The sequence below is a fragment of the Sus scrofa genome, chromosome 1 (genome assembly GCF_000003025.6).
Source record: "Sus scrofa isolate TJ Tabasco breed Duroc chromosome 1, Sscrofa11.1, whole genome shotgun sequence".
In the NCBI taxonomy this organism is placed as follows: domain Eukaryota; kingdom Metazoa; phylum Chordata; class Mammalia; order Artiodactyla; family Suidae; genus Sus; species Sus scrofa.
In genome coordinates, this window is record NC_010443.5 from 238151655 (window position 1) to 238179570 (window position 27916).

General features: G+C 44.2%; 1 protein-coding gene across 4 annotated transcripts; it reads right to left on the reverse strand.

Moving 5' to 3' along the window:
* Window positions 1511-27690, reverse strand: ZBTB5 (zinc finger and BTB domain containing 5). 4 transcript variants are annotated; one of them, XM_021066137.1, is made up of 2 exons: window positions 25580-25823; window positions 1511-5969 (listed from the first exon to the last, which is right to left on the reverse strand). In XM_021066137.1, the coding sequence occupies exon 2, from the start codon at window positions 5963-5965 to the stop codon at window positions 3932-3934; it is 2034 nt and encodes a 677-aa protein (XP_020921796.1). In that variant the 5' UTR covers window positions 5966-5969; window positions 25580-25823; the 3' UTR covers window positions 1511-3931. The 4 variants fall into 4 exon arrangements, 3 of the variants coding, with proteins under 3 accessions (XP_020921796.1, XP_020921789.1, XP_020921792.1); XM_021066130.1 differs by lacking the exon at window positions 25580-25823 and adding an exon at window positions 24967-25560; XM_021066133.1 differs by lacking the exon at window positions 25580-25823 and adding an exon at window positions 20463-24959.

Here is a 27916-nt window from a genome sequence, read left to right on the forward strand (position 1 = left end):
CTAACAACAAGAGCACCTGTTTACCTTTTTACTTCTTTTATTTTTTGCTTTTTAGGGCTGCACGTGTGGCGTATGGAGGTTCCCAGGCTGGGGTTGAATCAGAGTTACAGCTGCTGGCCACAGCCATAGCAACTAGGAATCCAAGCAGCGTCTGTGACCTACATGGCAGTTCACAGCAACACCGGATCCTCAACCCACTGAGCGAGGCCAGGGATTGAACCCATATCCTCATGGATCCTAGTCGGGTTCTTTAACTACTGAGCCAGAAGGGAACTCCCCTGCTGACCTTTTTAAAATCAGGGCCTCTAGTGACCCGCAGCTTCTGCTTCACACCCTGTCCTCACCCGCCTGGCATTTTAACTACTAGATGTTCGCATTCTCTGCTAAAATGCCTTCAAATGTCCCTCACTGAGCACAGGACCACCACAGCCCAATGGTGACCACGGCAATTGGATCTACTACCTAGACTGTGGGGCAAATTACATATGCATGGCAAAGAATTAGGGAAGGTCAAAATAACCATTTCTTGGGGTCAAGAATAGTCAAAATAGGTGGATTTCTCTTTTTTTTTGGCCACACCCACGGCATTTGGAGGTTCCCAAGCCAGGCAGGGACTGAACACGTGCCACAGCAGTGACCCAAGCCACTGCAGTGGCAACGCCGGATCCCTAACCTGCTGCACCACAAGAGAACTTCCTAGGTGGGTTCTGTAAATGTTATTTTAAAATGAGTTCCGTACCTTCACACTTTGTTCCTCGTGTCCATCTCATCCCTGCAACCCCCCAGGTGGATGCCCTTTTCTAGTCAGCTCCTCCCAAGGCCAGGCCACTGGCACTGCCACAGCCCCACGCCTGCTGAAGGTCTCAGGCTCCAGCTCTTCCCCAGAGCCAAGCCAGACTGGAGAATGGAGTTTTAATCCTGGGAGGCAGGTAAGGGAGCAGCAGACAGCGCAAGATGCAGCAGGCCCTCTAGGAACAAAACAACGGAGTGGCTGTGAACACCACCTTACACCCACCCACAGCTCAAAACAAAAAGTCCAAGGAGAGCAGAAGGGACTGAGGGAATGGCTGGTAACTATTACGAATTGATAGCATGAGAGTCATTTTCTAGGAAGCTTGGTCTTAAAAAAAAGTACTGGTCAGGAGTTCCCATCGTGGCGCAGTGGTTAACGAATCGGACTAGGAACCATGAGGTTGCGGGTTTGGTCCCTGCCCTTGCTCAGTGGGTTAATGATCCGGCGTTGCCGTGAGCTGTGGTGTAGGTTGTAGACACGGCTTGGATCCCGCGTTGCTGTGGCTCTGGCGTAGGCTAGTGGCTACAGCTCCGATTGGACCCCTAGCCTGGGAACCTCCATATGCCGTGGAAGCGGCCCCAAAGAAATAGCAAAAAGACAAAAAAAAAAAAAAAAAAAAAAGTAGTGGTCAAAGCAGGGTTAGCAGAGAAAGCAGTATTACCTCACCTTTGTTTCAACCTTAATTAACCTAAGGCGGAAAAAAACAACACCACATAATTAGCTCGAGGCATGAATATGACAAATTCTTTATTTCAAAGTTTCAAATTTTGACCAGCATAGCACCACTGACATGGGTGCCCTGATAGAACTTTATGATTTGGTCACCAGAAATGATTATGCCAGGCTATAATTAAGGCTAACCATCAAAATCCAGGTACCCAATACCAGTTATAATTCAGGTAAAAACTACTGATCAAAGGAAACCTGGGACTGTTTTTCCGGGGAACCTCTGAATTATTTCTTAAGTGCTACAGCATGTACGAGGACACTGGCCCACAAGCTTGCTTCTCACACGTAGAAACTGATTGACTAAGAGGTAGATGAGAGATTCCAGATTCCACCTGGCAGTGGAGAGGCAGGGCTCCCGCCGCCGTGTCAGAGACAGGCCCCGAAGGAAGCCAAGTCCACTTAAGCTGGAGCTCAGGTGAGGCGGCAGCTTCTGGCACCTCCTCTTCGAGGTGGAAGGGGAGCAGGGCTGCCGCTGCTCTTCCTGGTGCCACCAGTCCCTCTTCCCAGGCCAGGCAGGGCCGCTCTTATTCTCCACGCTGACCCACCTGCCTGCTTCCCAGGGTTCATCTCAGACACTGGTCCCCACAGAAGGGTGGATGTAGAGCTCCTCATGTCAAGTCAGAGCACGACTGCCAACAATCAGCCACACACACCTGCATTCCACAAGGAATCCAACCATCTCTCCCCACATCTGATGGAAGGAGAGGAATCAGAAGTTTCCCTTTTGGTTTTCCTCCCTGGGAATGAGTTCATAGGAGATGCTGAGCCCGACAATGAACATGTAATAAGTTTATCCACGGACAGATGTGTAACTGCACACACTCGATGAAGAGGCGAAAACACGCTGATGACCTTTCTAAACACAAGGACTGACGGGTTTCTCAGTTATGCACCATGGCTTGGTGTCTCTAAAAAAGCTGTATAAAAAATGAACTCATGTTCATGCATGAATTAAACCAACTCCACGAGCTCTACAGAAACACGATAACCTGTGCTGTTCGCCCTGGAGCACCAAGTCAGGGCTCTGCCAAACGGTGCTGCCTGAAGCCCTGGTGGCATGAGGTCAGGAGACCACGGGAGGGCTGGGCAAGTGAGGCTGCGGGGCCCAGAGAAGGCCTAGGGCAGTGACCAGATGTCTCCTCTGTCTCAGATGCTACGTGGTGAATTCTATGCTCCGGGCTGCCCAACCCTCTTACAGAGTCTGCAGAGTATTTGTCCATGAAGACTGCTATGTGTCTAACGATCTTAAACATTCGGTATTGGGTTGGGGCAACAACAAAAGTTCAGGGCCTGTACCTTAAAACTATAGTATTTAACAGTAATAAAACCTATGGCGGATGGGGGGAGGGGGTTGACTTCACTTTTGGTTAGTTTTTAACTAGAAACAGTAATCTAGACTTGGAAAGATGCCCTAAGGGGCATGAGAGTGTGAAGAAGCCAAGCAGAGAAGGGGCTTGCCATTGGGTGAGATGTGTCCGGCTAGACCGGCCCCCGAAGTCTGCATGGAGCAAAGGGTAAATGCACCATGAAAGATCCCACTAAACAGGACTCCACATCATCAGAACGAAGACAAACACTAGCTCTTTTCTGACTTCCAAACGTGGAACTGTAACACATATGTAATACAGGTTGGTTAAAATACTGCTAAAACAGCACATACGGAAACAATACCTTACTTGTCACTCCCTATAAGTACATACTCCTCTTACAACTTTGTTTTTAAAACCAGGAAAAATTGTTAAAACATCTATCCAACAGTGATGTTTTCAAAAGTATATATACACCTAATAGCCCAGAGAATGCTTGCTCTGGGCCCAGTGTCAGCACCATCAAAGTGCAGTGTCTGTGACTGCAAATCAGACAAAAATAAAAAATACAGTACTTTCTGAGGCCTAGGACTAGCTCATGATACACTTTAAAGCATTTGTGGTGGACAGGCGTGTCCTCTAGGGCCTTCCTTTTAGGCACAAAGTTGCCACTGGTTACACGTAAGTGCGTTTGTATCACTGTACAGGTATACAATATTCCCATCAGAAGGTATATAGGAAATTTAATTAAATGCTTCGCAGAGTTCTACAAAAATTGCTAAAAATTTTTTTTGCACTTCGATTTTTAATTTTCAATGTGCCACTTTTAACAACATTAGTTACCAACTACTTTCTGACTGCATTACTTGACTCCAAGGAAGAACCTGGTTTCAGGGATTGGCTCCCCGCTCTGAAAGCGTGCATTTCACTTAGAAATGCAGCAGCACAAGCACTACAGCTATTAATTCTCCACTTACTAATCGTCGGAGTTTGCAAGAGCCATTCGCAGCCTGAAGCCTCCAACACAACAGCATTAACCACCAACCAGGAGAGATTTGAGTTTCGGTCCCGCAGCTAGTGTTGGCATTATCTCGAGGTGGGGTTAGAGCAAGGTGCTGGGGAGGTTGCTGCTCTGCCAGCGCAGACAGGTGGTCTTTGAGTGTTTGTACAGGTGGCTGGACTGACTGAACCTCTTGCCACACTTCAGGCAGGCATAGGGTTTCTCACCTGTGTGAACACGGATGTGCTTCTTGCAATCTGTCAAGGTCAGGAAAGTCTTGCAGCAGATTTTGCAGGCATACTTGCGAGCTCCCTCTACAACCAAGACGTTGTGCTCTGACAAGGCCTTCTTGCACTTTAACAGGACATCGGCAGATGCCCTTGTCAACTGTGGAGGGCCGGGCTGTGAAGGATGGCCATTTTCAAATGAGGATGTGGCCGTGTTCATCATGAGCTGAGAGCTGGCAACGTTCTCGGGGATCTGAGAGCTCCTGACCGAAGTGACCACTGGCATCTTGGGAGCTATGCGGCGGTAGTAGGGAAAGTTACTGGCTCCTCCTCTTGGGGAGCCCATCATCACCCTGGAGAAGGAGGAATGCAGCCCCATACCAGACCTGGAAAAATCCATCCCAAACTGTCCTCCTCCCTGGTAGCTTGAGGTCTGCACACAGGGCAGGCCCATCACTTCCTGCATAGGCCTGACGAAGTGGGAGTCTGCGGGCTCACTGAATGGGTTCTCCCCGTGAGGGCCAGGGGCCGAGGAGGGCCCGCCCGCAGGCCCAGCCTCTGGACTCAGCAAATAGGGGGCCTCTCCCTCCAGCCTGCAGTCACTAGTGGTGTTTGGGATATTATCATCATTGCTCTGATTTGCGCTGAAGTTACTCCCTCTGCTCTTGTTAAGAAAATTTGAAATGCTGAAAGTGGATTTATGCTCGAGGTTATTTGTGACTTCCAAAATATGGATGTCCCCAACCCGGTCGGTGCTGGACTGGGGATCAGAAAAACTCCGGTCGCTGCTCTCGGGGCTGAGGTCGATCTTCTCAGCACTGACCACCACTCCCTCCACTTCCACTGATTCACTGCCTTCCGCCTGGGAGGTCACGTCGCTCACTTCATCCTGAGGCTCGGGAGAGCTCAGGGACTCAGATTTAACCACCACTCTCATGTGCTCCTTCTCGCCAAGGCCAACCTCAGGGTTTTCACACTGAAAACCACTTTTCTCAGTCGCAGCTTCCTGCTCAAAACTAGTCTTGACCTGAGTGGCTCGGGAGGCCATGGACAGCTGGGCCATGTTGCCGGCGCTGTTGTCCGACTGGCTGGGCACCTGGGCCTCTTCCTGAGCACCGAAAGACTGCTCAAACATCATGGCACTGTCATCCTGGTTGTCGGCCATCCCGGTGGCCTTAGGGTTATCCACAATCTTCAGAGAGTCTGGTGAAAAGAACTCCTCCCGGGAATGAACCCCCGACGGCCCATTCTCTGGCGTCACGTCGGAGATGGCAGACTCATCCAGGGCGGGTGGGAGGCGCTGCCGGGCCCGCTCCTCTGCAGACTGCTTGCGCTTATGCAAGCGTCTCATGGGGAAGGGTGTCTGCTGGTCCAGGTTACTGAGCATTGAGGAGCTCATGGGGGCCGGCTGCTCCTCGCCACTCTGGCTGGAATTGAGGACTGAGCTCACGATGCTCAGGCCCAGCTGCTGCAGCATAAAGGAGCGCTGCATGCGGGCACTCTGCTGCTGAACGCGCTCACTCGGGGGGGACATGGGCAGCGTCCTTGTCGTTAGGTAATGCTTACATGCCTTAACAACAGAGTTCAGATGAAGGTGAGAGGCTGCCAATAAGACATCCATAACATTGCTCTCCCCCAGCATGAGGGTGGAGGTATACATCATGTCAATCAGTGCAGCAAAGGCCTCTGCTGTCACCACCTCGCTATCCAGCTGGATCATGTTCATGGTCTGATCTCCCTCTGCCACTGAGAACAGGGCTCGGAAGTGCATGCTACATGCCGCCAGGATGGAGCGGTGAGCTTTGAAATGTCTGTTCCCCACCATGATGACACAATCACAGAGCTGCCCGTGAAGTCTCTGGTAGTTCAGCTGCTGGAAGATCTGTTCAAAGTGGCCAGGAAAATCCATGATCCTATAAGAGAAACAGAGAAAGTGTTAAGATTGAGAAAAGCTTAAGTCCAACTCAGAGCACAGACAACAAGAGGGGCATGAATGGCTAAGCTTGGACCTTTTGAAGTTCGTGATGTTTCTGATGTGGACACACAGACTAAACACCCGTCAAATAAGGAGCAAATGCTTATTCAGCTAACAGCCTTGGAAGTGTGGGTGGGTGTGCACACACACACGCACACACTTCAGCTACTGGCTATTTACAGGCTCCTCTTCACTCTAACACTTAGGACCCATGTTAGCAAAGACCACATGGGTGATGCACTATCTGTTACAGAGGAGTCAGAGTTCTGCGTAACTCCAAGAAAGTCTCAAAAGTCTTTTCGCAACCTTAAAGGAATGAAAAGGGCAAATCAGTACTGGTGAGGAAGATTGGTGACCAATGGTAGTGGCCTGCACACGTGCATTTACCCCCCAAACACAGTCCCCAAACCCCATTTCAAAGACACTAAAGTTTTTTGGTTTTGCTTGTTGTTATTTTAAAGGTGAAAGCTCACAAGGATATAGGTATGACTGGGTCACTTTGATGTATAGCAGAAATTGACAGAACACTGTAAATCAACTATAATAGTAAAAATAAAAACCTTACCCCCCCAAAAAAAAAATCCCACAAGGAAAAAAAGCATGGGAAAGAAATATCAATAGCATTTTGGAAGCTGGTGAGAAGGTAAATGAATGGGTGCTGACTGCCTTAGCACACCCAGAAAGCTGACTCCTAAAGTGGCACTGGGTAAACAACCTAACTTATATATAAGCCTTCTGCCCACCCAAAGGCTCAGGAGCTGGCTGTTAAGGTGCCAGAGGAAGTGGAGTGAAGATGATGTAAGACAAGAGGACTGGCTGGAAGTCTGTTTAATAAAACAATAATCTAATAGAAGTTTCATGCCTGTGGCACAGAAAAGGTTAACCACTAATCTACTGTGTCTCTGCAGAGTTATCAGGGGCTGGGGACAGGGCCCAGGGAAGGACTGCAGATGGAAAGAAGGACATGGGCACGATAGAAATGGTCTAAAATTGGATTACAATAAATGCATCAAATTTTCTTAAAAATATTTGAATTGGGAATTCCCGCTGTGGTGCAACAGGATCGGCAGCATCTCTGGAATGCTGGGATACAGGTTCAATCCCTGGCTCAGCAGAGTGGGTTGGGATCTGGTGTTGCCACAGCTATTGCACAGGTCACAGGTGCAGCTCAGATATGATCCCTGCCTATGAACTCCATATAACACAGGGCAGCCAAAAGAAAAAAAATTTTTTTTCTTTTGTTTTTTTTTTTGGTCTTTTTGCCATTTCTTGGGCCGCTTCCATGGCATATGGAGGTTCCCAGACTAGGGGTCCAATCAGAGATGTAGCTGCCGGCCTACACTAGAGCCACAGCAACTCGGGATCCGAGCCACGCCTGAGACCTACACCACAGCTCACGGAAACGCCGGATCGTTAACCCACTGAGCAAGGCCAGGGATCGAATCCGCAACCTCATGGTTCCTAGTCAGATTCGTTAACCACTGAGCCACGATGGGAACTACCCCCAATTTTTTTTTAATTGCACACTTAAAACAAGGAATTTTATGGTATATACATTATACCTCAATAAAGCTCAATAAAACAAACTTTGCAAAAAATCATAGGGAAAAAAAAAAACAGATGAATAAGCTCTAAAACCATCCATAGAGTCCATTTTGAACTGTAGGGATTCTTTAAAACCAACCAAACTGATGGCTTAGAACATCACCTATATCTTTGATGAGACAAAGAATTACTAGTTTTTTTTCCCCTTTAAATATGATAATAACACTCTGATTTTTGTTTCTAAAGAGTATTTTTTTTTTTTTTTTTTTTTTTTTTTGTCTTTTTGCCATTTCTTGGGCCGCTCCCGCGACATATGGAGGTTCCCAGGCTAGGGATCTAATTGGAGCTGTAGCCACCGGCCTACGCCAGAGCCATAGCAACGCAGGATCTGAGCCGCATCTGTGACCTACACCACAGCTCACGGCAATGCCAGATCCTTAACCCACTGAGCAAGGCCAGGGATCGAACCTACAACCTCATGGTTCCTAGTCGGATTCATTAACCACTGCGCCACGACGGGAACTCCAAGAGTATTTTTTTTTAAAGAGGTAACATTCTGAAATATTTACAGATGAAATGACATGATGTCTGGTATTAGCTTCAAAATTTTGTACATTTGAAATTTTTCATAAATGTTAAAATTAAAGGAAAAAAAAGAGACCACACAGACTATGTATAGGTGCATCACTTTCCAAAGCTGAATTTGCAACCATTAAACATCTGTATATTTTCATCTACTGGACTCATTAGAAACAAGAACTTGCTTATTCTCTCCTAAGAAACAGCTACACTTCATAGGAACTACAGGACTGCTGATTTAAAGTCTCTGTACCCTTGACCAGTGCTCATGACACACTCTCATTATGTGGTAAGAAAACTGGGTCAATAAGCCCAAAATGGGCTTGCTCTGTGCCCTCCGTAGAAGCTGAAGGAACTGCAGAGTTTAAAACTCTATTTTATCTCCTCTGGTCTTCTGGGAAGGGGTGAAGCAGAATCTCATGGTGAAACCGCAGGATACAAACACACGAAGATGGACTATCCAGTGTGCCTGGCACCAGAGTGAAAATGATTGACAAGAGAGATCCAATCCCGCCCTCAGCGGAAACAGACTAATCAACATTCACGTACAATAAAGTATTACCAGTGCTATGGTAGGAGATGTACAAGATGCTGCGGGACACAAATAGGGGCACCTGCCTCTGACCAGTGTCGGGGAAGGCAGCGTGGACGGCCCCCTGGAAGGAGCAGCCTGCAGTCTCCTGCTGGGCTTGGAGGAAGTCTGTACTCAGGGCGCCAAGTGCGCACCAGAGGCTGCGATGAGCTGCTACACTGACAACTGGAGCATGAAGTTAAAATCTGCACCAGAAGGTGAGATGCTTTCCCCTCAACCTGCTCTACCCACCCTACCTGCCAAGAGAAGATTAGCAGCCAAGCTCAGATGTCTGGGAGTCCCTCCAATGGAACATGTGGGTTCCTTATGGTGAACCCCACTAGTCCTCAAGGCTCATTCACCAACTTCTAGTCAGTCAAGAGCACCACAAACTGGAGAGAAAAGACCCTCCAGCCTGAAAAGACAAAGCCCTAAACAAACAAAATGGCATTTGGGGAGTTCCCGTCATGGCGCAGTGGTTAACGAATCCGACTAGGAACCATGAGGTTGCAGGTTCGGTCCCTGCCCTTGCTCAGTGGGTTAAGGATCCGGCGTTGCCATGAGCTGTGGTGTAGGTTGCAGACGTGGCTAGGATCCCTGTGTTGCTGTGGCTCTGGCGTAGGCCGGTGGCTACAGCTCCGATTCAACCCCTAGCCTGGGAACCTCCATATGTCGCGGGAGCGGCCCAAGAAATAGCAAAAAAAAGACAAAAAAAAAAAAAAAAAAAAGGCATTTGGAAGAAACAGAATTAAGGTGTGGAAACAACTATAATTAACATTCTCAGAGAGATGATACTATTTCTGCAAAACAAGAAGAGAGTATGTTTTTTTTTTTTAAAGTAATATAGGAATATGAAAATGTTTGAAAATTTTTAAAAGTTACCAGAAAGGGTAGAAGATATGGTTGAAGAAACTTCACAGACATGGCAAAGAAGAAATAAAAGTGAATGAATAAGAAAAGAGAATTAAATAAGGAAGTCCAATGTCTGACTCCCAAAAAAGATAGAAAATAGGGAAACGGATAAACAACAAAAGAATAATTCCCAGAACTGAAGAAGTTACTTATTCAGACTAAAAAGATCCACTAAGTGCTCAGCAATATGAATGAACAAATTCCCACCTGTCAGTGACATTTTAAAACGCCTGGATAAAGATCTTGAAAGTTTGTGGGGGTGGAGGGGAAGAGTAGTTAATAAAGAATCAGGAATAAAACTGGCATTAGACTTTTCAAAAGCAATATTGGAAGGTGGTAGTTCCTTAGAACTCTACAAGAAAATTATTTCTAACATAGACCATGTACCCAGCCAAACTATCAATTATGAGGGTTGACTAAAGCATTTCCAGACAAGCAAAAACCCCCCAGTTTACCTCCCACATATCCTTTCTCACGAAGCTATTAAAGGTTGTGCTTAAGAAAGCTGGGACTAAACCAAGGGAAAGAAGACAAAGAAGGTAGGAAATGGAGACCCATTCAAGGAAACAGGCCCTTGATGCCCACTCAACCAATCAGGGACCACAGAGCTCAAGGCTTTGGGAAGATTAAACAAAATGCAATTACTGCTTATAAGTCTACAGCCCTTGCCTTGTAAAGAAAACTTAAGTGTTAAGTTCCAATGAGATGATGATTTTGGTGTGTTTTTTTGTTTTGTTTTTTGTTTTTTTTTATTTTGTCTTTTGAGGGCCACACACACGGCATATGGAGGTTCCCAGGCTAGGGGTCTATTTGGAGTTATAGCTGCTGGCTTACACCACGGCCACAGGAACTCGGGATCTGAGCCACGTCTGCAACCTACACCACAGCTCATGGCAAATGCCAGATCCTTAACCCACTGAGTGAGGCCAGGGATCAAACCCGCAACCTCATGGTTCCTAGACGGATTTATTTTCCCTGTGCCACGACAGGAACTCCCTTATTTATTTATTCATTTATTTATTTATTTGCAATGAGATGATTATTGTATCGCAGTAACAGGGAAGAAACATTCTGGTTCAAGAAGCAAAATAAATTAAACGGAGTTGTCTCAGGAAGCTGTACCAGCTTCAGAATACCTCTGAGAACTAAGAAACCATGACATCAGGGCCCTTTTAGGATAAAACAAGCAGCACCAGACACTGAGCTTATTGCTTTCTCTCCTACTGTGGAGACTGGAACCAATGTTGTAGTAACTGCTGCAGTGCTGACAGCAGCAGAGGCAGAGGTAGTAAAAAAAAAAAAAAAAGTTAACTACCGTTAAGAGAGCCTTCTTTGTGCTAGTCATCTTACTAAGTACTTTTTATTTCTATTATCTCTAATCTTCAAACAAGCCTGCCAGATAGGGCTTATTATTCTGACTTAACACATGAGGGGAACATAAAAGACTAAATTCCAAAATAAGTGGTATTTCAAGGCAGCATACTAACTTGAAAGCATAATGATATTCTGTCCAGTACCCTTCTTCTTCAACAAGCAGCAGAAATATGATTATCTGAGGACAAATGGCCTCCTTATTTTTTGAAATGTCAGTTATCTTGAGTATAAAAAGAAACCACCACTCTTTTCCACAAAAGGTCATTCACTAAAATGTCAAACTGTTAATGTTCAATCCCCCTTTCTATAGAAAGGGCACAGGTAGCAAGGAAACTGTGGTCTCTAAAGCACTCTTTTGAGGAAATTCCCAAGGCCCAGAGACCTTTGAGATGAGACTCCTGAGGTAGCTAAACATGACTTCAACAAAAACAAGAGGTCTAAATAATATTGGAAAATAGGTAAACAGTTCATACAATCTTTTTAACTTCCTATCAGCCTAGAGATTATCAGATGCCTCAATGCAGTCCTTGAGATCAACCCAAGTTCTCCAAGCTCTTCTCATGTATCTAAGTCACCTGCTATGTCTTATTGGGAGGCCATCGTCAGTATGGCTAAGGATACTGGCAGTATAAAGGCTAAGGATTCCTTTCTTCGTGTGTGTGTGTGTGTGTGTGTGTGTGTGTGTGTGTGTGTGTGTGAGGATTCCTTTCTTCGTGTGTGTGTGTGTGTGTGTGTGTGTCTTTTTAGGGCTGCACTTGCAGCATACAGAAGTTCCCAGGTGCCAGCCACAGCCTTGGCAATGCAGGATCCGAGCTACATCTGTGACCTATACCACAGCTCACAGCAACACTGGATCCTTAACCCACAGAGCAAGGCCAGGGACGGAACCTGCATCCTCATGGATACTAGTCGGTTTGTTAATCACTGATCCATGACAGGAACTCCAGATTCCTTTCTTCTTAAGGGGCTCTAGAAGCTGTGAAACTAACTGGTGCCATTAGAGATAATCAAAACCTGGAGACACATTTATCCTCTAAGTTAGTAACTGTGTATCCACTTAGAGATACTCCAAACTAATTCCTCCTTAATGTCAATGTTCTTTCACCCCAACATCATTTAATCAGTCAATTTATGATCATTTAGATTAGCAACAGAAATCAAATCCACTAAGACAAAAGCTCATCTTAGCCATAAAAATAGCCAATTAGATTATTCAACTGTTCTTTCCAATATGAGAGAGACAGAATGCATCTCAGGATAAGTCAGAGAGCCCCTAACTACAAGCAGTCAGTCTACTCACGTGATTTGAGAAAGGATTTATGGTAAACAGATGTTAGGAAGCTCACAAAATCACCAGGAAGGTGGGAGAGCGATAACTGTGTGCCCCAGAGTGTCCAAACACATTGGGGAAAGCATTACTACCACTGCAACATCTACTTTGCATGGATCCTGCTCTGGATTAGCTGCTCAGAAGAGACCCTTCTAGATCAACACTGTCCAATACAACTTCCTACAATGATGGAAATTGCCAGCACAGTTACTATGCTGTCCACTAGTCCCACGTGGCTACTGAGCACATGAAATACAGCTAGTGTGACTGAGGAAATGAACTTTTATTTATTTATTTAGTCTTTTGGCCATTTCTAGGGCTGCTCCCGTGGCATATGGAGGTTCCCAGGCTAGGGGTCTAATAGGAGTTGTAGCTGCCGGCCTACGCCAGAGCCACAGCAATGAGGGATCCGAGCCGCGCCTGCGACCTACACCACAGCTCACGGCAACGCCGGATCCTTAACCCACTGAGCAAGGCCAGGGATTGAACCCTCAACCTCATGGTTTCAAGTCGGATTCATTAACCACTGAGCCATGAAGGGAACTCTGGAAATGAACTTTTAATTTTATTTAATTAATTTAAATGTCTACTGGATTGGACAGAGTAGTTCTAAATGCTCAACATTGTTCAAAACTGCATCCAGATCCCTACTCAGGGCCTATGACCAAGGAAATCCAGTTCTCATACCTACACTGTAATTCTGACTCTACCTTAGGACAGCGGAACTCACCATTTGCAGGCTACCAAAATGCAAAGGTGGGGGTTTCAAAAGACTTTGGATGGCTGCAAATGACAAATGGCCACTATAATATTCCTGATAACCAGAGCCCTTTGTATGTAATGTGAAGATAACTTTGGAAATGCATAGCTGTACTGGGTGAGAGGTGATCATCCTGAAGGTGAGAGAGAGAACAAAAATAACAGAAGGCCAAAAGAGCTAGTGTTCTAGCACATGTGCATAGGCAGTGCAGACATCTTTAACTAGCATTTGTAGAGCCTTCCACAGGCTGTGATAAGGAATTAGGGTAAAATTTTGAAAGCTCCAGGGAATGGGAAACCGAGAACATTTAAAAACACTTGTTAATTGATTTTAAAATAATAATAAACAATCATATGTTAACAGAAACAGCTTTTATGAAAAGTAACTATATTCCCCCCTCTCCAAATAATGAGAAGAGTAGCACAGTTTTACATTTTTGCATTAACAGAACACAGCTGGCTTCTCACAGTTGCTTCTGCATTTGGGCTTTTGTAGTATCACACATGAGTATACACTTATGAAAGAATGAGAGTAAAAAAAGCATGTAAGTCTGCGTATCATTACAAAAATAATTTTCACCTCACAGACTCCTTGAAAGAGTCTCAGGGGTCCCTCTGGGTCCTTGGACTACACTTTGAGAACTGCTGATCTAATGAAAATTCTAACTGTACTGGGAGAGGTAGGAACAGGGAGTGTGCATTGAAATGCATAGCGCTAAACCAGCAGAATTACAGGGAGAAATTAACAAACTCATGAAAAACAAAATTCTTATCTCTAACCAAGGGGAAGTCAATAGATAATGCCTAAACTGAAAAATTAAGTTTCTCCAAGCATAGCTGTTCATACATGTATGTACCTATCAAAAGAATTAGCTAAGAGCTGAAAGTGGGAGTCTGGGGGAAGAGAAAATGGGGAGCAGGGAGGCCAGGGGCTGGTGTTTATCTCAACAAATCTTGAGGAACTATTTAATTCTTTAAGTGATATGCACTTAGCAAACTACCTATATATCTTTGATAAAATTTCTTCTTAAAAATGTAAAAAGAAAGAGAGCCTGAATAGACCATAACCCCCAAAACCCCACACACCATTAGAAAAAGTTGCCAAAGAATTACTTCCCCCTAGAAAGGCATCGACACCAAATAGTTTTACAGGAACTATCTACTGAATTCTATGGAAAAGATAATTCCTATATTATATAAACCATTTTAGAACAGCAAGCTTCCTATGAAGCAATTTTAAAATAAATAGTTATTCTATCACAGGCCAGACAATGCAATTAAATACAAGAAATATTGACCAATCTTTCTGAATGGATTGGGGAGGATGAGTTATACATAGAGAAGAGCAACCTACTGCTTTGAGTGTACTGACTGACTTTTTTTCCCTTTGGCTTTGTCCAGAGCATGCAAAAATTCCTGGACCAGGGACTGAATCTGAACCACAGCAGTAACCAGAGTCCCAGCAGTGATAACGCTGGATCCTTAACCCCCTGAGCCACCAGGGAACTCCCTGACTTTTAAAGAAGCTATTTAATATCCAGTAATACATGCACAATTCAGTTAAGGTACAAATGGAGCTATCAGTTAAAAGAAATGAGAAATGCAGCTGACTCACTGATGTCATTGTTAATATACATTCTGGCCATCCCAAAGTGCCACACGTCAACATTCCAAGAATGAGGTGGGCATTACTATGATGCTCAAAAGTGATTCCAAAGACTATGAATATGAAAAAGGCTTAGCTTCATACTGTCTTAGGTAGGGTTTCCCAGAAGCAGACCACGAGAGAAGGATTCAAGTGCAAGTGATGTATCAAGGGAGAGCTCCTAGGAGAAACTGGGGATGGGGAGCAGGAGAGAGAAGCTGCAGCAGCCAAGGGAGCAATTCGGGGCAAAATCCCAGCTTTAGCCTGCTCTTAGAATCCAGCCCCTAGTCTGTAAGAGAGCCCAGGTGAAATCTAGTTGACAGTAAACACCTGCCTCCAGACACGAATATGTCTTCAAGACGACTTCTGGCCCAGTCACCATCTGACTACAACCATGTAACAGACTCTGAGAATCAGCTAGCTGAGCCCGTCAACCCCTAAACCATTAGAGATAATAACGTTTTTTGTTGTTTTAAGCCATTACGCTTTCAAGTGATTTGTTACACAGCAATAAATAACTAAAACAATATGAAACTTGTTACCATCGACCCACAAACCAATATTCAAATACTCTCTCCAAGGATGAGTTTTTTGTCTGTCTAGTAATGTCTTTGGGAGAAATCCTTTTAAGTCCATCCTTAGTCCAGATCAGACTCCCCCCAAACCTCTGAGTTCCAGATGACCTTTGTTCCTCCAGAGGATCCAGGGAGGGCTGGCCAATTTGGTAACCACTTCCCTTGATTATGGTGATTGCTTCAGAGATGGGTATATGACCCAAGCCATGCCAAGCAGAGTCTGTCCTGGGGACCTCTGCTGGTACCATCCAGAGATATACACTAAAACTGGAATGACAAAGGGAAGGTTAGGATGGCCCCCCGCACAAGGATGACACACAAATCCAAGTGTTCCATATTTTTCACTCACTGGGATCTTTATCAATGCTGATGTTATGAAAGGGAGAAATGAAGGACTGACTATCTCAAGAGAGGGAGACAATTTTTTCACCCAGGTTGCAAGCTGTGAGGGAGAGGAGATGCAAGTCTCACCCTGATGGTCGAAATTTTTGCCTCTCTGAGAATGAAGCCAACACAGAAAGTAGTAGTACCAAAGACAATGTCCTGCTGACATCAAGACCCTGGGATCCAGCAATGACTGTAGTTAGCACGACCCTCGGACTTCCTATTTCATGAGCCAATGAATTCCCCTTTTACCTTAATTGGGTTTATGTTGGATCTACATCACACAGTGATTTTCTCTCCCTCCCAAGTGCCTGATATAAAACTCTGTAAATTGTTGAATGAACATTGTATATAAATTAAATATAACACAGTATTACCCAGCAATCATTTTCCAGCCAAAAGCCAGGAAGAAAAAGTCTCAGAATACCCAAACTAAAGATCAAAGCCTATGTGTGAAAAAACTTCCTCATAGGAAAGTCCCTCAAGTTCTCATGGTCTTTTGTTTCAAACAAATAAAATTCAAGTTTTTCTAGCAGTTCTAGAATGAGGGCGAGAGGTGGCTACATGTTGACAGCTGCACAAAGAGACAGCTGACCCACTCTGGGAGAAAAGGGGCCCAGCAGCATGTAATGGAGGGGCTATTAGCCTTAGAGATCTCAAAAGCTCAGGAAGGTGCTTGTGTATTTGGTACAAAAATGCTTTCATCCTACTTTGTTCACGATTAAGTGCTGTCGAACAGATTTGTATGGCATAGTCAGTTCTGTCACAGGGGCTGAGTGGAAACAAGACATACACAGATAACCACTTTACAAAGTAGAGAGCATTAAATGTCACATAAGTGAGGATGGTACTCAGTGGCTCAGAGCTAGGTATGTGTTTGGATTTGGATAAACTGAGATGTAAAGTACTCTCTAGACAATGTACTTTACATCCTTAAAGGTACGGAAAGGTTTGAGGTGAGGGAAGCAATGTACTCATTGTGGCCGAAAAGTAGGTTAAGTCTAGAAAAGTAGGTAATGGGTAGTGAATGCTCAACTGATATTAATGATTACTGCAAATCATCAGAAAAATTAACCATGAGCTACATAATTTTGAACTAAAGACTAGCATCATTTTTCAGATAACTTCTGTAAAAAATATTTTAATTTTTTTTTTTTTTTAAAGTACCAACCATGGTATGTCAGGGTTCTGGGTTGCAGCAACAGAAACTGATTCTAGCTATCTTAAGCATAAAAATAAATTGCTGAAAGGTTAGTGGTTTCCTCACACAACTGATGGGAAGGCTGGGCACCTGGGCTTGAAATGGGCAGCAGGAGAAATCTGGCTAGAATGCTGTCTCTGTCTGTGCTGGACACAGCCACTACTACAAGAATGCTGATTTTACAAAACATCCAACCTTCCCTTCCCTTCATTATTATTATTTAGTTTTGGTTCTTGAATAGGTTTTTTTTTTTTTTTTTAACGATATGTGAGATGAAATCTGAAGTACAACTGAAGTAATGGTGCTGCATTCTGAAATATGTGGTCTCAAGGAAAAATACTCATGCAGTTTTTGATTGTAAGTCGTTTTCATCAAACACCATTTTTTTTTTTTTGTCTTTTATCTTTTTGTTGTTGTTGTTGTTGTTGTTGTTGTTGTTGTTGCTTGCTATTTCTTGGGCCGCTCCCACGGCATATGGAGGTTCCCAGGCTAGGGGTTGAATCAGAGCTGTAGCCACCGGCCTACGCCAGAGCCACAGCAACGCAGGATCCGAGCCGCGTCTGCAACCTACACCACAGCTCACGGCAACGCCGGATCGTTAACCCACTGAGCAAGGCCAGGGATCGAACCTACAACCTCATGGTTCCTAGTCGGATTCGTTAACCACTGCGCCACGACGGGAACTCCTCAAACACCATTTTTACCTGGAAGAACAAATCACAAACTATGGTTATTCAGACACAAGTATTTGCCAGACATTTTCTTGAAAATGAATGAAATGAGCTTGTCATTTCAATGAAAACAATTTATGATATTTACTGCCTATGATAAAATTTGAGCTTTCAGATGAAAATTAAAATTTTCAAAAACTACTCTTTGTCACCAGAAGTTTGACAGCTTCTCAAAGCTCAAACTCTTCTGACAAGATCACTAATGCTATCAATGTCATGTCATTTCTAAAATATTGTATAATGAACATGTCAACAATTTGAAGATCTGCATTAATTGGTGAAACAGTATTTTCCAAATGACCAATACAGTAACCATGATGTTACAAAATAAGCTATGGGTAAAAAAAAAAAAAAAAAAATGATTAAAGTACAAGACATAAACTAATGTTCTGGTGTTCTCCTAAGGCACAGGAAATTAAGGTTCAGCACTGTCACTGCAGTGGCTCCAGCTGCTGCTGTGGTGCAGGCTCATGCTCTGCGGGCCCAGCCAAAAATAAATAAATAAACTAATGGGGTTTTTGTTTTGTTTTGTTTGTTTTGGATTTTGGCCATGCCAGCAGCAGATGGAAGTTCCTGGGCCAGGGATCGAACCCAAGCCATAGCAGTGACCCAAGCTGTAGCAGTGACAATGCTGGATACTTAACTTGCTGCAGCACAAGGGAACTCCTAAACTAATGTATTCTTTTCACGTTACTGAAGTATAGCTGATTTACAATGTTGTGTTAATTTCTACTGTACAGAGAAGTGATTCGGTTATACATATACATTTTTTTTTGCTTTTGCTTTTTAGTGCCACACCCGTGGCATGTGGAAGTTCCGAGGCTAGCAGTCACAGTATTATTTTTCATACTCTTTTCCATCTGGGTTTATCACGGGATACTGAATATAGATCCTTGTGCTATACAGTAGGACCTTATTGTTTATCCATTCAATACATAATAGTTTGGCGTTCCCTTGTGGTGCAGCAGGTTAAGGATCCAGTGTTATCACTGCAGCATCTCAAGTCGCTGCTGTTGTGTGGGTTTGATCCCTGCCCTGGGAACTTACATATGCTGGGAATTTACAGTTCCTCTGCCCTGGGAATTTACATATTTACATAAATAAATTTTATGTAAATAAATTTTAGGGCCGCACTTGTGGCATGTGGAAGTTCCCAGGCTAGCAGTCAAATCGCAGGCTTCAGCTGCTGGCCTACACCATGGCTGCAGCAATGCCAAATCCTCGGAGTCACAATCTGTGACTTACACCACAGCTCACGGCAACACTGAATCCTTAACCCACTGAGCGAGGCAAAGGATTGAACCTGCATCTTCATGGATACTAGTCAGGTTCTTAACCTGCTGAGCCACAAAGGGAACTCTAATGATGGCCCTTCTGACTGGTATGAAGTGGTACCTAACTGTAGTTTTGCTTTGCATTTCTCTAATAACTACCTACATTGAGCATCTTTTCATGTGCCTTTTGGCCACCTGTCTATCTTCTACGGAGAAATGTCTATTTAGGTCTTCTGCCTGTTTTTTGATTGGGTTGTTTTTTGTTGCTGTTATCGAGTTGTATGAGCTGTCCGTACATTTTGGAAATTAAGCCCATGTCAGCTGCATCATTTGCAATATTTTCTCTAAGTCCCTAGGTTGTCTTTTTCGTTATGTTTATGGTTTCCTTTCCTGTACAAAAGCTTGTAGATTTGATTAGGGCCCATTTGTTTATTTTTGCTTTTATTTCTATTGCCTTGAGAGACTGATCTAGGAAAATACTTATATGATTTATGTCAGAGAATGTTTTGTCTATGTTCCCTTCTAAGAGTCTTATGGTGTCATGCTTTATATTTAAGTCTTTAAGCCATTTTGAGTTTATTTTTGTGTATGATGTGAGGATATGTTCTGACTTCATTGATTTACATGCAGCTATCCAACTTTCCTAATACTACCTGTTGAAGAGGCTGTCTTTTCTCCATTCCATATTCCTGCCTTTGTCAAAAATTAATTGACCATAGGTAAACTAATGTGTTTTAATGTAACAATATGAAAAGTTCATTGATACAGTTTCATATTCCACACTGCAACTAACCACTTAAAGTAACATTTGCTGAGTTTTGTTACAGTATCAGAAAATACTCAAAATTATCTGAAAAAGCTAATAAAATACTCTTCTCTTGTCCATCTATGCCTTTGAGTGATGCTGGGTTTTTCTTTTTCTTTTATTTTAGGGCCACACCCACAGCATATGGAGACTCCCAGGCTAGGGGTCAAATTGGAGCTACAGCTACTGGCCTACGCCACAGCCACAGCAACTCAGGATCTGCGCTACGTCTTTGACCTACACCACAGCTCACCGCAACCCCGGATCCTTAACCAACTGAGCAAGGCCAGGGATCGAACCCACAACCTTATGGTTCCTAGTCGGATTATGGTTTCTGCTGCACAACAGGAACGCCTGGATTTTTCTTGATATGCTTTAATCAAGAGCATCAAGAGCATGGTTTTCAAACTTTTAGACCTTATAATTCCTTCACATTTAAAAAATTTTATTTAAAAACTACTGATGGCTCCGAAGAGTTTTTTTTTGAGAGGTCTAGTATTTAACATATTAGACCTTAAAATTGAGGAAATTTTTTTTTTTTTTGTCTTTTTTTTTTGCTATTTCTTGGGCCGCTCCCGCGGCATATGGAAGTTCCCAGGCTAGGGGTCGAATCGGAGCTGTAGCCACCGGCCTACGCCAGAGCCACAGCCACGCAGAATCCGAGCCGTGTCTGCAACCTACACCACAGCTCACGGCAACACCGGATCGTTAACCCACTGAGCAAGGCCAGGGACCGAACCCACAACCTCATGGTTCCTAGTCGGATTCGTTAACCACTGCGCCACGACAGGAACTCCTAAAATTGAGGAAATTTTTGAGTATTCACTCATTATAAATACGAAACCCATTACATACTAACATAACATTTTTTATGGAAAAAATAACTTTTCCAAAACAAATATTTAGTGAAAAGAATGAAATTTTCTTTCTTTTCTTTTCTTTTTTTTTTTTTTTTGGCCAAACCTGCAGCATATGGAAGTTCTCAGGCCAGGGGTTGAATACAAGCTACAGCTGTGACCTATGCCGCAGCTGTGGCAACACTAGATCCTTAACCCACTTGGCCAGGGGGAGTAAGGGGATAATGCTGAAAAGCAGGGTCAGGGTCAAAGAATGGAAGAGTGAAAAGACAGGTATGTAAAATAACAGCCTAGGGGAGTGAAAATTAAAAGTAAGGGTTCAGGAAGAGCTGGCAGGAGGGGCTTCTTTTTCTCAAATCCTCCGTTGTTGTCGATGCCACACACCACCACCAGAGACCACACTGCTAAGCTCTTACCACAGCCCACAGACCCATTTGGAAGGTTGGCAGAATCAAGATAAGCTTTGTCTTCTCCTCCACTGCTCCTTGCCACTGGCTCCTCCCAACTGTGCCTTCAATGAGGCTGGTGCCAAACAAGAATCAAGGAGCAGAGCTTTGGGGAGAAGAGGAGTGAGTGACTGAATGCATTCCTGGTGACAGGATCACCTGTTATAAGGGGAAGATCTTGGTGGTCTTCCCCTTGTCAGGGTGGTGGCCTGTCAGCAGAATGCTGTCTGAAAGATGGGTGTGTCTAAGACTGTCAGTTACATAAAAGAGTCTGACAGCACTGCCCTTCAACTTCAAAATAATTTATGACAAACTTCACTGCTTTATCCTGTTTAGAACTTTACACTTGCACTATAATTGTTCTAGAAATTTCCCTTTCTCGGGTACTACATTTTCCTAAAACTTAAAATGACTAGACGGCTAGCTGATAAGCTAGACTAAAAGAACATGCATAGCCACTTAAGATTCTAAAGCTCATACAAACTTCACAAAGGTATCCAAAATCTATAGGAAACCATCCACCAATGCCCTCTTCTAGCTGCTTATAGATTTGAGACTATATTTTAATGTTTGTTTAAAAGTCTCATTTTCCCTCTATTATTTAGAAAACATTGCCTGACACCCACCCCCAACTGCCCCTGCCACACGTAACCTTATCAGCCAATTTTTAAAAATAGCTTTTATTGCCTTTTGCCCTTGACAGGTTAAGATACATATGCCTTAAGAAAAAAACTAAACTTTTATCAAGAAGAAAGCCATGCCGAAGCAGTGGAGCCACTAGCATTGATGGTGCCTTTCCAGGAGAGATGAAAAATGGATTTAATTCATTTACTATACCTATTTTATTTTCAAAGCAGTATATTCCTTCACTTCTGAATCGTTTATCAAATCAACAGTGTTCGGCAAGTAACTGATAGTTCACCTGCTGAGTTGCTTTTGCTGTTCTACTTAAATAAAATATAATGTATGTTACTAAATGTGTTTAGATTCTTATACCATCTGTGGATTATTCCTCTCAAAGCTGAATGCCAAAACAGTGGCTTTTCTTCTCCCTGTTCTCCTTCCTCAAATCCCCTCTGCAGAAGAGACTAAAACAGGACTACAACGTTGAAGGTCTTGAATTTTTTACAGGAATCAGCTGAGTAGATTTTAAATTATAACTCACTAATTAAGGCATATTAAAAATCAATTACACCAAGTTAACAATATCAGGTACAGAAGAAAAGGAGGAGCAATTCACCCTAATCATTTTAAACTTAAGTTGCAAGTAAAGCATTTGTAAACTGTTTGTAAACAGGTGCACAGAGCAACAAAACACCAAGTACAGTTTCCAAAACGCAGAACTAGCCATCAATCATCCTTTAAAATCTGAAGCAAAACAGTTCATTAATTTCCATCTACATAAAGAAAAAATATTACTTCCAATAGGGTTCCTTTCAATAACAAACTTTCCTCAGAGCACAAAGGCAGATTTGGAAAATTAACTGGTTACAATTAACAATGAATTAATTGGATACAAATCTTTTAACTGTACCAAGTTTCATTAAATCTAAGATGCCACTGATTATAAAATGCTACATTATTTCATGTAGCACGGGGGTGGGGGGTGGAAGTTTCCAATTAAGCTATGGCACAACGCCGCTTACTTACGGCATCCTGTCTTCAAGATTAAAATGTGAACAAACTGTGGTTTAGAATCAAGGGAATACTGGAACCTTAAAGATGTCATTCAAATGTGTTAGAATATCACAAAGAAAATTATCTACAGATAAAATAATCTTAAATACTACAATACTACGACAATAATCTATATTACAATAAAATGTTAGCACTCCAACACAATTCCTAATCAGTTTGAGCTTCCGAAAGATAGAGCTTTTAGGAGTTCCTGCCGTTATGCAGTTAAGACTCCAGCTGCAGCAGCTCGGGTGGCTGAGGCGGCAAGGGTTTGATACCCAGCTGGGTGCAGTGGTTTAAAAGGATTTGGCATTGCCATGAAGGTCGGAGCTGTGGCTCGGATGCAATCCCTGGCCAGGGGCCTTCCATATGCTACAGATGCAGCCACAGAATTTTTAAAAAGATAGAGCTTTTAGTAAATAGATGTATAATTAATCAAACAATAAGGCACCCTCTCTCCCCATCCCCCACCGCCAAATAGAGTCTGGAGATTAAAAGCCACTATTCAGTGATAAAAATGATGAAAACAACTGTAAGAGCAATAGTCCCTCAGAAACAGCTGGTCTCTTAGCATATGAGAAGTTGACTTCACCCGTAGACAAAAGGCTCAGTGTAGTGTTACATTCCAGCCCACCTGCTGCACTTACAAAATCTGGCTCTGTTAGACAACATTTGAGAAATGTTAAATACAGGAAAAAGAGAACTCATATGCTTAAAATCAACAGACAAGAAAATATTTGTTTACAACAAATTTGCATTAAAAATAAATAAAAGGTGACAACAAATATGGAATCAATATCTTGGGTTTTTCTTTTCTCTTTCCATAGAGGCAGATTCATATCTCACTACACGTAAGATAGTTTTAACTCTTACCCACACTAAAGAACTTCAATTTAATAAAATTCATGCTAAGTACTTTATTTTTTATTTTATTTTTGTCTTTTTAGGGCCGCATCTGCAGCATATGGAGGTTCCCAGGCTAGGGTTGAATTAGAGCTATAGCCGCTGGCCTACACCACAGCAATTCAGGAACCAAGCCACATCTGCGACCTATACCACAGCTCACAGCATTGCCAGATCCTTAACCCACTGATTGAGGAGAAAGATCAAACCCACATCCTCCTGGGTACTAGTCGGGTTCCTTAACTGCTGAGCCACAATGGGAACTCCCATGTTAAGTACTTTAAATACTAAACATTTACATACATTTTGTATCCAAGTGACTTTTTAAAAATGACTTCAACTTCTTGTGACAGTCTCTTTTGAGAGCACTGAACCCTAAGTTTAGGAAAACATCCCACTCTAAGATTCTTTTCTTGCAAATCTTACCACTTCCAGAATTTTGCTAAACACCTCAAATAGCCAGAATATGGTCTGCAACTATTTCCAGCTAACTATACCTTGTCCTGACACAACTTTTAGGAGAGAAAAGGCAAATCCAAAAACAAGTTGACTTCAGGACTCTTTAAAAAAAAAAAAAAAAAAAAAATCCTGGTTTGTTTATTTAGCAGAACGCAAGAGACCAGAACAGGTCCTCGACCTGTTAAGTCTTAACTGGCAGGTCACCAAGCTGGCAGTGGTGGCACAGCCAGTCTTCCCAAGTTTCCTGGGATTTCCAGAGGGGGTTAAAGCAATAGTGGGAGGCCTTTCCTTGGTTTAGGGGCTTTTCTTTAAAATTCTCTTCCCTCACCGCTAATCTTTTAGCTTACCATCCTCACAACCCAAATCATAGCACTTCACTGAATTCAGTTTCTCCAGAAAATGAGGCATTCAGCCCACCTTTTCAAAATTATCTAAGGCACAACAGCCTATATAACGACAACAAATCATCATTGATGAGTAAGGCACAGCATTCTCTTCAACCTCTAAAGAAAAGATCCCAATGTATGTCATATCTTCTACCTACTAAAACAGAGAAGCATAGAAACACATTTTGGAAATATTTTTGCTTCAATTCCTGAAGGTGAAAGGTTTCTTACTTCCACTAATTAAAATTAACCCCAGAACCCAAGTATACCACTTAGCAATGAAGCTTTTACTGCGCCTTTATGTAAAAATTTTTTGCCAAGTTAAATATTCAGGATTTGTGTCCTATTCAGAAATTAGCTTCCACAGTATCGTCCACAAGGCCAGAATACAGACTGACTTAATAGCAAATGACCTTTTTGGAAGGAAAAAAACTAACCTTCAACTCCCCTTAGTTCACTGCCTAACATGCATAAACCTGTATGTCCTCCAAACAAGGGAGGAGGGGGACAGACTGTTCTTACCACTGCATCCCCTACACCTCCTAGCACGAAGCCTGGAAGCAGTGGGTTTTCAATAAATGCCTATAAACACTTTAGTCCTTTTAGTTGCGGCATTCCAAAACACTGGCTCCGCCCCTCCTGGTTCAGCCGCCGGTTCCCGATTCCAGCTCGCCTTGGCCTTGCTCTGGTGAAACGAAACCTCGTCGCTCAATGAGACCCAGGACAGGGGCAAGGAAGCCACCCGACCCCATTCCGCAGATTCTCTATTCACCCTGCCAGGGTGCTGGTCTTTCCCACGCGATCCCAGGAACCAACGTAGCCCGCCCGCAGATCAGAGGGGGCAAGAGCCCCCGCCCCACTCGGCGGACAGACAGCCTGGCGTCGGGACGCGGGGGACGCCTGCGCAGAACACGCCTCCCACCCGCCTTGGCCCCTCCGCTCTGAGGGTAACAATAACCCTCAGGAAAGACAGGCAGGGCAGACGCGGGGGGGCACCGGTACGCTTCGGCGCGCGCCCAGACACCTAGACAAGACCCTGATCGCGCCGCCCACCCAGCTCCCCCAGAGCTCAACTGTCTCCACGTGAGCGCGCCAGCGCGCGCCACCACCGCTCCCGCTGACAGAGTCGCCTCACCTGAGCCGGGCTCCGCCCCCCTTCTCGCTGGAGGAGGCGGTGACCCTTCTTCGATCCGACCCGACAGTGTGGCAGAAGACCGGAACGTCCAGGCTGGCTCCTCGGTGATGGGATTTCCTCCCTCTTCCGTCCACCCCGCCTCTTGTTGCCCAGCTCCTTCAACCCCTTCGCCGCGGCACTCTTGAGAACACCGCGGCGGCTGCACACAGTAAACGGAAGTGACGCAACGCGAGATCGCCTACTCCGCGGCATTTCTCGTCCCCTCCGGCAGGGGTGCAACCAATCAGAAGGGGAGAGGGCGGGGCCGGGACAGAAGTGCAGCCAGCCGGCGCGCGGTATCTGGAGGAATTTACTCGGCCCCCGGAACACTGACCAATCCGCGGTCCCAGGAGCCTCGCTGTGTTTACTACCGACAGAATCCGTGAGCTCTGTGACCAATCACCGTTTGCCTTACAACACATAAAACTGTTATCAAACGCCTTTGAAGGCGGGATTTATCACTAAGCGGTTCTAGATTTAGACTGTAGAAAAGCGACTGAGTGTGGAGGCCAATCCAGGCCCATTGTGGGTGAGACCAGCTGGTTTTCCTAATTCCACCAATCACAACCACGACTGCCTTTGGTCTGAGCCAGGGGTAAGGCGAGCCCGCGAGGTAGTGTGTGTCCCACCACTGGCTGGACTTGAAGGATTTCCCTACCTTCTCGGCGCCCGGCACTTCGGTGACCACCGGCTCCCTATGGGATGCGAATTTCCTTCGTGGGACCCACTCACGCACGGTGTCCGAGGTTGAGTTCCCATCTCGTAGACTTTGGAAGGAATAAAATATAATTTCAGGAAGCTATATAGGTTGAATTAAGACAAAATCCAAGCTAAAGATGTTGAACCAAAAATTCTGTTCATCTCACAGAAGTTGGGTCCGACGCAGCCCTACGTCCAATCTAGGTGCCAGCGTCTCGAAGCGCTGGTGCCTCCCGGCTCCCCACTGGCACTTTGCTCTGCATTACCTGCCGCAGGTCAAATAAGCCTGCAGTCTCCAGAACCAAACCTCTAAAGAACAGCATTGGGAATGTGGAAGGGTGGCGGACTTCGAAGTGACGCTCTCAGAAAAGAGTAAGCTCCGGGTGGCTTCCAGACCTCCAGGTGCACGCTCGGATGGAGAGGCCAAGCTCTGAGGGACACTGGCTGGAGGGCTTCCGAGGGCACCGGGCCCTGGGGCAGAAAGAAGCTCTCTTTCCCTGGGTGAAGAGGAGGCAAGGAAGCCTGGGAGGGGCCTTCCCCGACGGGAAGTGTAAGGGGCATGGCGCGACTCCAGAGTTTAAGGCAGGCTGGGAACGCAGCTTGATTCTTGGGGCGGCGGGGCGGGGGTGGAGGGAAGACAGACTATTTTTAAAAGGGAACACCCCACTTCAGAATGTGACACTCAAGTTATCTTTGCAGCTGATCTGTCCCTTCACTGTACAGGTTGGAAATGTTGCCCTCGAGGTTTTTTTCTTTAAGGCTTCAATGAGGTCTGATGGTAAATTATTGTTCATTAAGATTCCCTGACATTTTGTAGCCCTTACACGTATTTTATTGCCAGACTGGGTGATTGAGAAAAAAAACGGAATGCTGACAGTAAGCCAGGTAATGTGAGAAGTCTCTTCACCTATGTGACCCTTAGAAACATATGTGAGCTAAAATGTTATCTCAGATTTACAGACTGGCAAAAATTAAAAAGATTTGTATGTTCAGCACTTAGGAACGTGTTTGAAAAAGTCCCATCCTATATTGTAGTTTAGGAGTGTCATTGCTGCCCTCTGAAGATCACTTAGTATCTTCAAATTTTAAATTAGGCATTCATGGAGTTTCCTGGTGGCTCAGCAGGTTAAGGATCCAGCTTAGTCACTGCTGTAGTTGGGGTTCCACCCTGCCTCTGGCAGTGACAAAACAAAACAAAATTTCATTCCCTTCTAGCTGGCAATTCATTTCTGGAAATTCTACTTAAATAAACAAATGTGGTAAAATATATAGGGGAATGTTGATCACAGCTTTGTTAGTGGAAGAAAAAAAAGAAACAATGCGAATGTGCATCTATAGAGGATTGCAATACATTGACATACACCGTATATGTAGTGTGACTCTTTATCCCTAATGATCCCATATGTGTACAAAACAAAACCAGTGAAAACCTGTGTGTGGACATACACATTATAGCTTGTAAATGTATGGCTAAGTTTGAAAGGATACTATCAAGCTGTTCAAGATTTACCTCAGTGAGGGGAAGTTGGGAAGGTGTGATAAGGAAATATTTTAAGAGGTCCTTCTTAATTTTAAGTCTTTATGTACTTCTGTGTTAAT